At 43.0% G+C, this 12,799-nt stretch overlaps 1 protein-coding gene across 1 annotated transcript in view; it reads left to right on the forward strand.

Moving 5' to 3' along the window:
* Sntb1 (syntrophin beta 1) overlaps positions 1–12,799 on the forward strand; it is a 215,900-nt gene that overhangs the window by 200,414 nt on the left and 2,687 nt on the right. Inside the window, exons 6-7 of the mRNA XM_075960996.1 lie at positions 9,460–9,656; positions 11,766–11,956. Coding sequence (XP_075817111.1) covers positions 9,460–9,656; positions 11,766–11,956 — 388 coding nt within the window. The remainder of the gene's footprint in view (positions 1–9,459; positions 9,657–11,765; positions 11,957–12,799) is intronic.

A 12,799-nucleotide genomic window follows, 5' to 3' on the forward strand; every position in this document is an offset into this window, starting at 1 on the left:
GTGAGTGGTATTAAGCCAGTTTCTGTTGGTGTTTGCAATCTTTCTCAGTGCTCTGGGAATTGTTGTGTATCCTCTCATCACACGGGCACTCCTTCCAGGCCACAGATTCTAGGACAAATGCCAGCTTTGTCCTTCTAAGCAAATGCCTTCTCTTTTTGCCTTACATCATTTGTCTGTAACATGAGAAGCTCTGTCTACACCCACCTGATTGGCTGCGGTGATTATTACAGCAATGCGAATTTCTTAGAGTAGGATTGACACATAGTAAGTGCTCAAACACGATTTTTAACCCTTTCTTTACTTGGTGTCCACAAGTATATTGCTACCTTTTAAAAACACTGCAAACTTGTGACCAACTAAGCTGTGCAGGTAGGTGGCCGGTCACCATAGCACCACCCAAGACATCTTTTAAAAGCTAATTATCAAAGGTGTAAAAATTAAGCAAACACAAAGTAAAAAATATTCTTTATCTTCTCATACTCAGAGTTTAGATTTGATCATTTGGGAAGAAAACAGGAGTATTCAGGGTGGGGGAGAGACTGGGATAGAGGAGCAGCGTGGGTGAGTGTGAGCAGTTCTTGAACATGCGCACACAAGGGCTCAGAGGAGCCCGCTGTCTTGAATGCAAACTGAAAATAAATGAATGATGAAAATGAAAAGTGTCTTTCAAAATACTTTCACGACCCAGTTATATTTGCGGGCAAAGAGGTAAATGGTTTGACAGACCTGGGCTTAGACTCAGGGTGTCATAGTCAAGCCTGTGTCATAAAGTCTGTGTGATTATGAGCTGGTTACTGCTCTCTGATCTCACTTCCTTGTCTGACAAAAAGAAAGGAGGCTAATAATGTCTAGCACAGTAGGAAAGTTGCAATATAGTTAATATAGTAGTCAGTCAATACTACACACAAGTTGGGGGTTTGTTATGGGAAATATATTTTGGATTTTTGTAACATTTGTGTATTGATAATGTGATATGTAGGGGGGGTAGCCCTAACACAGACAGGTTATATGTACATCTTACCCACAAAGCCTCAACGGAAATAGATAGATAGATAGATAGATAGATAGATAGATAGATAGATAGATAGATAGATAGATGAGAAAGGGGGAGAGAGAGAGGAAGAAAGAGAGAGGGGGGAAAGGAGAGAGAGGAGAGAGAGAAGCAGATAGATATGAAAACTTGATTGCTTTTAATAGTAGTGATACGAGAAGGGTCCACAGCATGTTCTTGATGTCTATCGCCATGCAGAGAAGTTTACAATCAGCCATCTCTCCTACTGACAAGCTTCTGTGGCTTCTCTGGGCTTGGGGAATTTACAAGGTGCCTCTAATTTACAACAACACACTCAGGACTTTTGCGATCATGCTGTAATTTTAGTTATTCTCGCCTCTCTACTTTTTATGAGTCCCTGAGAAGGTATATTTTGCTTAGCTAAAGTTTGTTTGAGATTGCTGAATATCTTTTAAAGGTCCACTAATCCACAGGCACTAGAAGGATTTTTATGATTGTTGTTGTTGTAATTGGTAAATCACGTGAGTCTACAGAGAGTGAGGATTAAGGTCACAGTATTTCTGGTGTTCTAGGGAAGATTTAATGAAGACATTTTGCTCATCCAGTCCCAATGGCTGATGGAAGTTTGGAAACACAAAGCTTGCAAAGAGAGTGACGCCGCTATGAGCTCTGCTTGCTGACCTGTGAACCTGACAGAAGGGTGTAGGGTAGGCAGAGGAGGAAATGATGAGCTCACACTTCTGCTTTCATGCCACCTGGGAGCCAGGAACACGGAACATTGCTGCCTTGCATGCTAAGTAGGGGTTGCTGCCTTAGGAGTGAACCTGGTTTCCACTGCTAAAAGTAGTTGTAGCCTCAGGCTAACCATCAAAAGTTTAGAAACTCTTGCCCCTGGGAATGTGACCAATTGCATTTGTTAAATGGTAAATTAGAAGCAGACTATGGTGTTCATGCTTAGCCTGGAAGGCATGATCACTCTCCAGGAATTCCATGGGCCTGCCCTAGGGTGGCATGGAAGGATTAAAGGCTTAGGCTGTAGCTTGTATCCAGTCAAATTGTCAAGTGTGAGGTGTGCTTTCTCCCACTACCACTCCATCTGGAGTTAGCACTCTCTTTGGTGTCTGGTTCCTGCCCTCCTGTCTACTAAACTATGAGTTCTTCAGGACAGACTAGAAACTCACTATTTAGCTAAGTTTAGTCTCCAACCTGTGAACCCAGCCTTGAAAGTGCTGGCTGACTTTGGCATTAGACAAAAGGAGTTGCATGAATCTGGGGGCCTTGCTTACATGTTCTTGGGCGAAATATCATCGTACCTCAACATCCAAGTTTCTTCATCTGTGTTATAAGATGGTGGTATCTTCTGCTTCCCACGCTTATTGCTAAGACTAATGGAGATTATATATGTAAATATAAAGCATAAGAATGAGACATGCCAATGAGCACGCAGTAAACAATCCTCGCAATTGTGAGGATCTGAAAATATCACTCAAATGAAAGTGTGAATGGCTGATAAGTAGCTTGACCCACATCATCCTAAAGGAAACATTTGATTGTGTTGGAGACATCTGGTGTCTTAATATCATTAAGATATGAAGACCAGGATAAAGAATAATTGTTGGCTGGTCTGTAGAGGGCAGGAAGTACTGGGAAAAAGTAGAAGATTCATATCACAAGGCTAACTCTAAATGCCACATGCCACAATACTGCGGGTAGGTAGCCAATGGAGGACTTCCTCTGGAGTCATGCATGGTCAGAAACCAAAACTATGAAGATATGGCAAAGTAGCAGAATTTTTGAAAAAAGAAATTGTGGGAGAGAGAAAGCCAGACATTGTAAGAACTGTTGGTCAGGTGATCATACGTGGTTCAGTTCCAGGAGAACAGATTTCAGTTTGATTGACATTGACTTACATGGAGATGTTCTCGAAGAACTCTTTGATATGTGGGTTCTGTGCACTGGGGCACATGTTGAACTCATTGAAACATAGATGGTACAAGACAATATGAAGAGATGAACAGAAATTATGCAGAATGTCTTAAAAAGCGCAGTTCTAACAGTGTTAGATGATCAAATGACAGCTCACTTTAGAGGACAGCCTCCTAAGGCTTTGACCTATTTTTTTTTTTGTTTTGATTTTTTGAGACAGAGTATCTTCGTAGTTTTTGGTTCCTGTCCTGGAACTAGCTCTTGTAGACCAGGCTGGCCTCGAACTCACAGCGATCCACCTGCCTCTGCCTCCCGAATGCTGGGATTAAAGGTGTGCGCCACCACCGCCTGGCCTTTGACCTATTTTGAAATGAGACGATCCATTAGGTCACAAGCCTTGTTTTGCTGTGGCGAGCAGCATACTATGAAGAAAAGAAACCCGCGGATGACCTGAAGTCACTTTGCTTTTGCATTTTAATTTCCTGTTCTCTCTCTATCTGGTGGAATTTGCCCCCTCCCCATTCTAGTAGGATAGAAAGAGTATGGACCCTGTAGGCTTACAGAACTGGCTTATAGAACAATTTCTGAACTGTAAATATGGGATCCTAAGCATCTAGTTGACCATACATAGACTCCTTATGTGGTGAATTCGGAAATACCATGTTCAAGGAGGTGCTGTAGAAACAAAGGCATTGGTGCAAGCTTTCATTTGTGAGCCTTGCTTTCTCGTTCTTCATACTGCCTCTGAGAGCTGGCTGTGAAAGGTCATGGGCAAATGAGAAAACGTGTGGAGGGCACCCTCTCATCTCCACTCAGCTAATACTGGGAAATTGTCACCAATGGGCTCTGAACTGTCACCCCGTTCATGCTCCTGTGTTAGGTGCATCTCTGTGGCTAGTCACAATCTCTCATTACCGCAAACACTCTAGAAGAGAGAGTCTTGAGTGACTGTCTCCACTATATTCTACGAATGAAATTTAGATAATGAAAATGTAGCAATGAATCATCTCTTCCTGGGAGTGGGGAGGTCCTGGGTCATTCCTCTCCACCCCCAATTTGACCCTTGTCAATGATTGTGTCCTTGCTCTGTTTCTGAGATGTCTATGAACTGATGGGCCCCATTGGGGTGAGCAATGGATGAAAGTTCTTAGGGTCAACAGAAATTTTAAAAGATCTAACCAGTGGCTTTTTCTTTCTTTCCTTTTCTCCTCCCTCTTTCCCCCTCCTCCCTCTATCTTTCTTTCACCCTCTTCCCTTCCCCTTCCTATTTCCCCTTTTCCTCCCCCCTCTCTCCTTGGTTTGCATGGTAGTAGCATCTGTTGGGAGATGCTAATTACAGCAATTAAGTAAAATGAGTATGTAATATTGCTTAGCAACCCAGTTACCTAATATGTAATTTCCCTAATTTGGCTGAATCTGTGTGCTGCAACTGTTGTTGCCTTAATTAAGGATATTAATAATAATGTTTGTACATGGAACATTTTATGCAACATTCTCTAACACCTATCTGGAATTAAATTAGTATATAACTATCCCTTATGAGACAGGTTTTTTTTTTGATTGATTGTTTATTTGTTTTTCTCAAAAAGAAGTCAGGCGAGGAGCCATGTCTGAGGACTATGAAATAAATATGTAGCCTAATATGTCTCTCATTGGCTGAGAGAGACACACTTGCCATGATCTCCTACAAGAACAGTCTCCTAAAGCAAGCTCCCCTAAATCTGGAATAAAAGGTTGGGTCTTACCATGCATCTAGTCTAAGCTTCATGTAAGCTACACTTTGGGCATGAGAAGTAGTGTGTATGTGTGTGGGGGAAGGGAGGTGTATGCATGCACGTGCACACGCACATGTGCATACAGGTGCACATGAATATGTGAGTATCTATTTGTGAAAGATGAAAGTGGACATCCAGTGTCTCCTTAATTGCATGCACTTTATTTTGTGAGTCAGGATCTCTGACTGAGCCCAACTCTAGGAGCGTACCTATGGTGACTAGCCACCAAGGCCCAGGGATTCTCCTTTCTCCTCCTCTCCTTCTCCATGGGACCATAACATGCCAAGCAACACTTGACTTTTACAGGGGTCCTGGGAATGCCATCTCAGATCCTCCTGCTTACACAGCAATCATTTTACTGATGGATGACCAATTAATTGCACTAGTACCAGGTTATATGATGTAATTTGAAGGTGTTTTTAAAGTTTCACCTAGAAACCCATTGTGTGTGTGTGCGCGCGCGCACACACACACACACACACAAACACATGCATGTATGTGATCCATGTCAATAAGTGGAATATCTTAAATGAGTCTCACTTTCTTGAAAAAATAACGAACTTTTCCTTTGCCATCCAAAGCAGGAACTTTAATTCTCTAAGCCAGCAAGTTACTACTAAAAAACATCAGTGGCTAAAGATAGACGAGGAAAAAACAGAAGTAGCTATCAGGCATCCTCAGGAACTAATTCATCCTCATTCACTCTAGGCCCACGTTCACTATTAAGTGAGCACAAAGCCAAGTTCTTAGTTGGCCATTTGCCATTTCTGGCTTGAGTGTAAAGGGGCTGAGGATAGGGGAGGTTGTGTACAGATGCTGTTGTTAGCCACAATTCTTTATGTGGGTGTCCTCTTGGTCGCCTGGCTCTGCTTTCAGTCGCTTAGTAATATTTCCTGAGGTCTTCTCTTGCCCAGGAATTGTACTAGGTACTAAGGATACAGCAGGGAGTAACCACACAAACACTCCTACCCTGCTCTGACTTACGTTGTAATGATAATGATGGTGTTCCGGTTAGGATTACTGTTACTGTGATGAAACATTATGACTGAAGTAATTTGGGGAGGAAAGGGTTTATTAACCATGCACTTCCACATCACTGTGCATCATGTTAGGAAGTCAGGACGGGAACCTGAATAAAGGAGATGATGCAGAGCTATGAAGGGATGCTTCCTGGCTTGCTTCCCCTGGCTTGCTCAGTCCGCTTTCTTAAAGAACCCAGGACCACCAGCCCAGGGATGGCACCACCCAGAATGGATGGGGCCCTCCCCCATCAATCACTAATCAAGAAAACACCTTACAGTTGGATCTTATGGAAGCATCCTCTTGAGATTTCCTCCTTTCAGATGACTCTAGCTTGTATCAAGTTGACACAATACTAGCCAGCGCAGATGGCCACTCGGATATATTCCGTGCTGACCAAGGCTACATGTAGCATTCACACACCACCTTATTTACTCCTGAGGTGAGGTGGGAAGATTCTTATCCTTCCTCAGGAGTTGAGGGAACTGAGCTGAGGAGAGTTTAAGAAAGTAGCCTGCCAGTAAGCAGCCGAGCTGGAGGTTAAAGCTGAGTCACTGACTCTCTCCACTCTGCCTCTTCTACCTAGGGCTTCAATCTGTTGCCTCTCCCCTCACAGTGTTGTATCGTCCTGTGCGGTTTCTGTTGCTGTTTGATTATCCACTCATGTTCATAATAAAAATGTAAAACACTGCTGGAGGTTGTGGTTTTGCTTCCAACCCTGGGACCAGATCTTCATTTTATAAACAAGGAACAAAATCATCCTTGGATTGCTCAGTTTCAGAGGAAGCTTAAGTGACAACCGAAAGCCTGTCTCAGGGTGCCAGTGTGTTTTCCTTGCTGGGTAGAAGAGTTACCTTTTTAGGACAAAGCATTTCCTGGGTTGCTAGAGTTTAATTCCTGTTACAGATAAGAGACAGATGGTTATATTTTTAAGGATACACAAATAACCTAAAATGTAAAATAATTGAAAGATAAATAGTAGCTATTTCTGAATTCCCCTGAGACTGCAAAAACAGGAAAAGGGATCTTTGGGAAGAATCTTGGGAGGAGTACAAAAATGCTGCTGCTGGCAGGATGGGAAGAGGAACCTCAGGAGGGAAGGTATTATCCCCACCTTTTCAGTGCTCAAATGATGACTTAATGTCCACTCTCATTTCTACTTGACATTCAGTTCCCCCAATCTAGCTATGTTACTAAGAATGGTCTACAAATAAAGAACCTGTTGGGAAGCCCTTTACTTAGCCCAACAAGACTCTGAACTAAATGCTTCTAAAATTTTTATTGTGGGGCTGGAGAGATGGCTCAGCGGTTAAGAGCATTGCCTGCTCTTCCAAAGGTCCTGAGTTCAATTCCCAGCAACCACATGGTAGCTCACAACCATCTGTAATGAGGTCTGGTGCCCTCTTCTGGCCTTCAGGCATACACACAGACAGAATACTATATACATAATAAAATAAATAAATAAATATTAAAAAAACTCATTAAAAAAATTTTATTGTGTCTAACCCTAGTCCTATGAGGCAGGAATTAAACTTCTAAGTGTAAGGAATAAAAATATTGGTTGAGTATGAGCCACATGCTGGTTTCTGAGCAAGTAACAATCTATTAATTGTGTTATTTAATTTTCAAAACACTACCTTATGATTCTTTAAAAATTTTAAAATATGTGGAATATAAAATCAGTGGGGTTTAATTACAGGATTTTATGACTCCCAAACCAATGTCCCCTGTTCAATTCAACCGGCAGCCTGGCATTTGTGCTCAACTAATCCGGATATTAAGATTTTAAGAGAGAATAGACGAATATATTTCTTAAAACAACTGAAACTTAAACAACTTTGGATAAGAAAACACCTTGACAAGTCAGGTGCGGTGACACAAACATGTAATTCCAGAGCTTGAACAGAGTGGACATAGAGGAGTCCTGGGATTATTAGCCAGCCATTCTAGCTTGCATAGTGAGTTCCCAGGAAGTGAGAGACCCTGCCTCAAAACATCGCTGAGGTTGTCCCCTGATCTGCATACACACCTGAACACACACACACACACACACGCACACACCATCTTGAGCTACTAAAACATAATGTATTTTCTTGCTTCTTATAGATGGCTATATCTACCTATGTATTAAAATGTATTTTTTTCTGATGAATTTTAACCACAATCTATTCAAGACCTGTACCTGAATTTAGAACAATGTTTGCTCTTTTCTTTAGTGTCCCTTGAGTTTGAGTGCACAGCCACAGGATAGCCACTTTTGCTCACTTCTCACTCCAAAATGGCCTCCTCCTGCCAGAACAAACTGGACTCAGCCTGTATATGTTAATTCTCCTCATCCACCCACATGTACAGCCATTTCCCCTTATGCATGTTATGGGCTACTTACGTATCTTCAGTGAGATTCGCTCCTTAACTAGAATGTGGTCATCAGACTTCCCAATAACCTCTTCCCTCAAAGTGGCTGGGCAAACCCTTCCTCCTTCCAATCCCTAGCTTTATAAATGAATAAAAGTGCCTCCGAGTTACACAGACTTCTTACTGGGAATTCCACTGGATATAATACATGTTCCTCCACTGATGCTTTTATTCTCTACTACTTATGCATAGTGGGGAAAATAAACTTTTCAGATTTCATTACACATATTTTAACCCTCAAGGCAACACATTCTATGTCTAAGAAAGTAACTCTCACCCAATAGGTGGCTAGGCACCTGGCATTTTCCTAGCAAATAGCAAAGCGTTGCTTTTCATATTAAGAGATAAGGGTGAAAATCCAAATACCCTGGAGAGAAATGAAATTACACTCACTGGCCTTCCCTGCGCATGATTGATGTGAGAGGCACTCTGAAGAGGAGGCTGAAATGTCAAGCAGGAGAGAGCGTGTTTCCAGGGGACCCATGCGAAGTAGGAGTCAGTGGTGATGCTCGGCACACTTTGATCCCTTATGTTTTAAGTCTGGCCTTCTGGGCAATTATTTACTATAGAGGTCGCATCTTATGCCGAGGGGAGGCTCTCAAGTCAGCGTGAAAATCTCGTGTGGTTGAAAAACAACACTTCTGAAGCTGCCCGTAAATACCCACTAAAGGGCAATCCTCTGCCGGTTCCTCAGAAGTCTGACATCTCTAGTTCTCTCTCCAGTTTGAACAGATAAACAGACTGCTGTTTTTTCAGTGGGGTCCCTGTTTGCTTGCTTGTCTGTAGGGCCTATCTGCAGAACAGCGTGCATACCCAGAGGTGTGTTCAGTACAGCCGTATCCTTCCAGAGATGATGGGACAAACTGAGTCTCACGCCCATTTAGTATGATAGATTCATTTTCCTCTCTTGTGACCAGGCATGAACGTGCACATGTGTGGGGTTGGAATTGGGCTGGAGAGAATATTAAACAGAATTCCAATCGTTTTTATTCCAACCCATTTATCTATTTATTTACTAAGCATAGTTAGATGTGTATGAGTCATATTATATTATTTGAATCTTCTGCATAGTTTATCAAATGAATGGTTCTTGGGTGACTTATCATTATTTATCATCTCCACTCTGCCACTGAAGAGGAGATGGGAGGAAACCACTGAAGAGTCACATTTTTTACTTGAGATCACAACGAGAGCAGTGCGTCAGTTTGGGACTTTTCCTAGGTGATGTGCCGGGTGGATTTTTCTAAAAAGTGCATTTTAATACTAATCTCTCTTCTTCTCTCCCTCTCTCCCTGACACCTTCCTCTCTAGGCTCATCCATTCAGGCCCAGGGAAAGGCTCACCCCAGGCTGCCATGGATCTGTCCTTTGCAACACGAACTGGCACCAAGCAAGGAATTGAGACACATCTCTTCAGGGCAGAGATCGGCAGGGACCTCTCCCACTGGACGAGGAGCATAGTGCAGGGGTGCCACAATTCAGCCGAGCTTGTTACCGAAATCACCACTGGTGAGTACGGCTGCCTGTGAGCTACCAATGTCCCACTGACAGACAAATGCGGGAAAAACGAATCTGCTCCTGCTCTGGCCTCACAGCTGTTTCTATTACTGGTCTTTGATGATGCTTAAAAATGAGAGTTAAATTCTTTTCAATTAGGCACTGCTCGCCCTCCTAAGATATAACTAGAGGCTTTTCTTATATGTCCCGTCTCATCTTTATTAAGGAGAAGCAGGTAACTAGGAGGATCACCTCCCATCCTCCTACCTATGACCCCTTAGATGACTTCCAGAAGAAAGGAAATTTGGGGGTATAAACTTACAGAAACCGAATCTCAGTGCTAGCATCACAGCTAGGTCAGAATAACTAATCATGTAGCTTTAAAGCTCATACGTGTGGAAAGCATGAATAAAACCATGCTTCGAGCTTAATTCCATGTACTGGAAGTATGAGACATGAAAATGGCAAGAGGGAGGACTCAGGACGGGAAGGCATTGCTACCTTGGTGACCCTGCCCTTTGTTGTCCCTTGCTGGTAGCAGAGGGCAGAGCACTACGAGCTATCAGAGAAGAACCTTGTAAAAGATGAGCTCATAGCACAAAATAAAAATACTTAGAGGAAGCCACAGAAGGGCACATGTACTCACCAGAGCTCCATTTGAACGGGCACCTAATTTTGTGGCCAACCGAGATTCTATTTTTTCCCCCAAAGTTGAAGGTATCCCCTATCAAGATGTCATCACGTGTCGCTCTTCATGAGAGAGGAAGGCTGAGAAACTCATTGTCAAGGTGCTGCCCCAAAGCCCTCTCTACACTGAGTGCCAGGCTATGGGGAAAGGAAGATGAAACAGAGGAGAAAGGACTTGAACTTTCAAAGCTAAACATCGCAGGTGGTGACAGTCTCCTCTCTGAGCTTTAGTTTTTTAAGCCCTCTAATCTTAGTGAAACATTTCTGCCTCTGAAGTCAGTGGTGAAATTGTATTTGGTATATTTAGAAAGCGGAGCAGAGCTATTGGTGACACAGAGTGGTTTCTCAATTAGTGACACCTTCATGTGCCAGTGCTGCTCTCGGCTCCGCCCTAGCAAAGAAAATGTCCTGGTTTCCTTAAAACTTCAGTTAAGTATGGATCAAGGCCCGAACCAATTGACCTACAGAAGTCTGTTGACGGTGTTTTATGAGGCAAACTAAACCCAGTCTGATAATTGACAAGCTTTTCCAGAGATCTATGATGAAGATTTAAAAGATACATTTGTAGCCCTTCTGCAATAAGAGCTTATAAGGGGTGGGAGGTGCAAGCGACTACCCCTCCCTGTCCTGGTAATAGGCTTACAAGGCAACACTTCCGCCTTCTGGAAAAAGCCGGCACTTAGTCTTATAAGATTTATACTTTTGTTTCTCGTGCCCCTGCCCCTGAAAGCTTCTGGACATCTCACGGGCAGTGGGAGAGAGAAGCATTCCTCATGGAAGGCGCCACATCACAAAGCAGTCTGCAGCCGCATTTCCTGGACCCAAAATCTTAGGGGAAATTAAAGGACCTGCCCTTTTGTAAAACGTTTTTTGTAAAATTTTGTAAAAGGTAGATTCTTTTTAAACTGTTCACTTATAACCTCTTAGGATGGCGGCATGTGAGAACTTTGGCAACATAATACGGTAGTAAAATAAGAGTGTTTGCCATAGCAAACAGGACTGTGTTTGCATGCACTTGTGCGTGTGTGTGAGTGCGTGCGTGCATATCCATGCAGATGATAAGGTGCTGGTGTTAATGATGGTGATGCAGAGGTCGCTTACTTTGTTAAAATACAATACCCGCTGTTTCTGGCTGAAAGGCCAGGTTCCCCTCCCAGGTCATAGGAGGTCTGGTATACCCTTCCTGTTGAAATACATGTCAGAAGGCCAGATAAGGTCCGGGGCCCAGAAAACAGGCGCTGAATCTCAGTTCTGGACAATGGCTAAATTACAACATCAAAGTCAATCCAAGAAGTGTAGGAACCTTGTTCCTTTCTTTCTCGCTTTAATAAGAAATTTGTGGGTGGACACTGGGTTGAAGAAACTAAAATAATTAAGCATCTGAGTAAATGGATTGATGGATTGATTTCCACCATGTCTCCCCACCTGCCCCAGCCTGCACCTACAGAAACCAGGAATGCCGCCTGACCATACATTATGACAATGGATTTTCTATTTCTACTGAGCCTCAGGAGGGTGCCTTTCCCAAGACAATCATCCAGTCCCCTTATGAGAAGCTCAAAATGTCTTCGGATGACGGAATCAGGATGCTCTATTTAGACTTCGGAGGCAAAGAAGGGGAGATTGTAAGTGTAGCTTTCTTGTGACCACGTGACCTCATTTGCTTTATTATGCAACACACCTGTAAGGACTCGGAAACGCTAGGCTGCCTCTCTGCTGCTACACATCCAGCTGACAGCCTGTGGTGGTGGCTGCAGTCCCCTGCTGTAGCTGATCCTGGAGAAAGCAGGACCGGATTCAGTGGTGTCAAACAGGTCCAATTATCTCAAGCTCTTTCCTTTGGTTTCATTTTTCATTAGAAATTGGCATAAATATTTGAGGTGAGAGGAAGAATGCTTTATAAGGTTAGCATTAAATTCTTATCAAAAGAATCCTCGGGTGCTCTAACCTATGTACAATTTATTTTAAAGATGCACAGAGCAGCTGATATAACCTTGGCGTTGGGTCAGGTGATGGGGATGAGGGCAGCTATGTAAAACAGGCACTGCCAGGGTCCAAAGGCTAAAAGTAGTCAGGGAGTAGACATTAGACATTATCTGAGTTGGGGGAGGGACGGACAAGGACCAAAAGTTGGGAGCTACTATAAAGCAATATTCATTTAAGGTAAGCAATTCCCAGTTAAGGCAACAGTCACACTTCTCACACCTGTGCACACACTCCTACAGGCATGCTCTGGGTCGTGCAGGAACCACACTGCACACACTTGAGACTTCACCATCAAAGAAACGTGATGGACATGCCCACAATGGCTCCAGTGGCAGGGATGCTAAGCATGAGCTCCATATTCACAAGGCCGCTTCACATGTGGGATCTGATTCAATACTCTAATTACCTCTAATATTAGTAGAGCCAAGAAGAATTTTAAGTGAATTGGCCAAGATTAGACATTAAAAAAAAAAACCTGTCAG

Source organism: Microtus pennsylvanicus, chromosome 2, assembly GCF_037038515.1.
Source record: "Microtus pennsylvanicus isolate mMicPen1 chromosome 2, mMicPen1.hap1, whole genome shotgun sequence".
Classification (NCBI taxonomy): Eukaryota; Metazoa; Chordata; class Mammalia; order Rodentia; family Cricetidae; genus Microtus; species Microtus pennsylvanicus.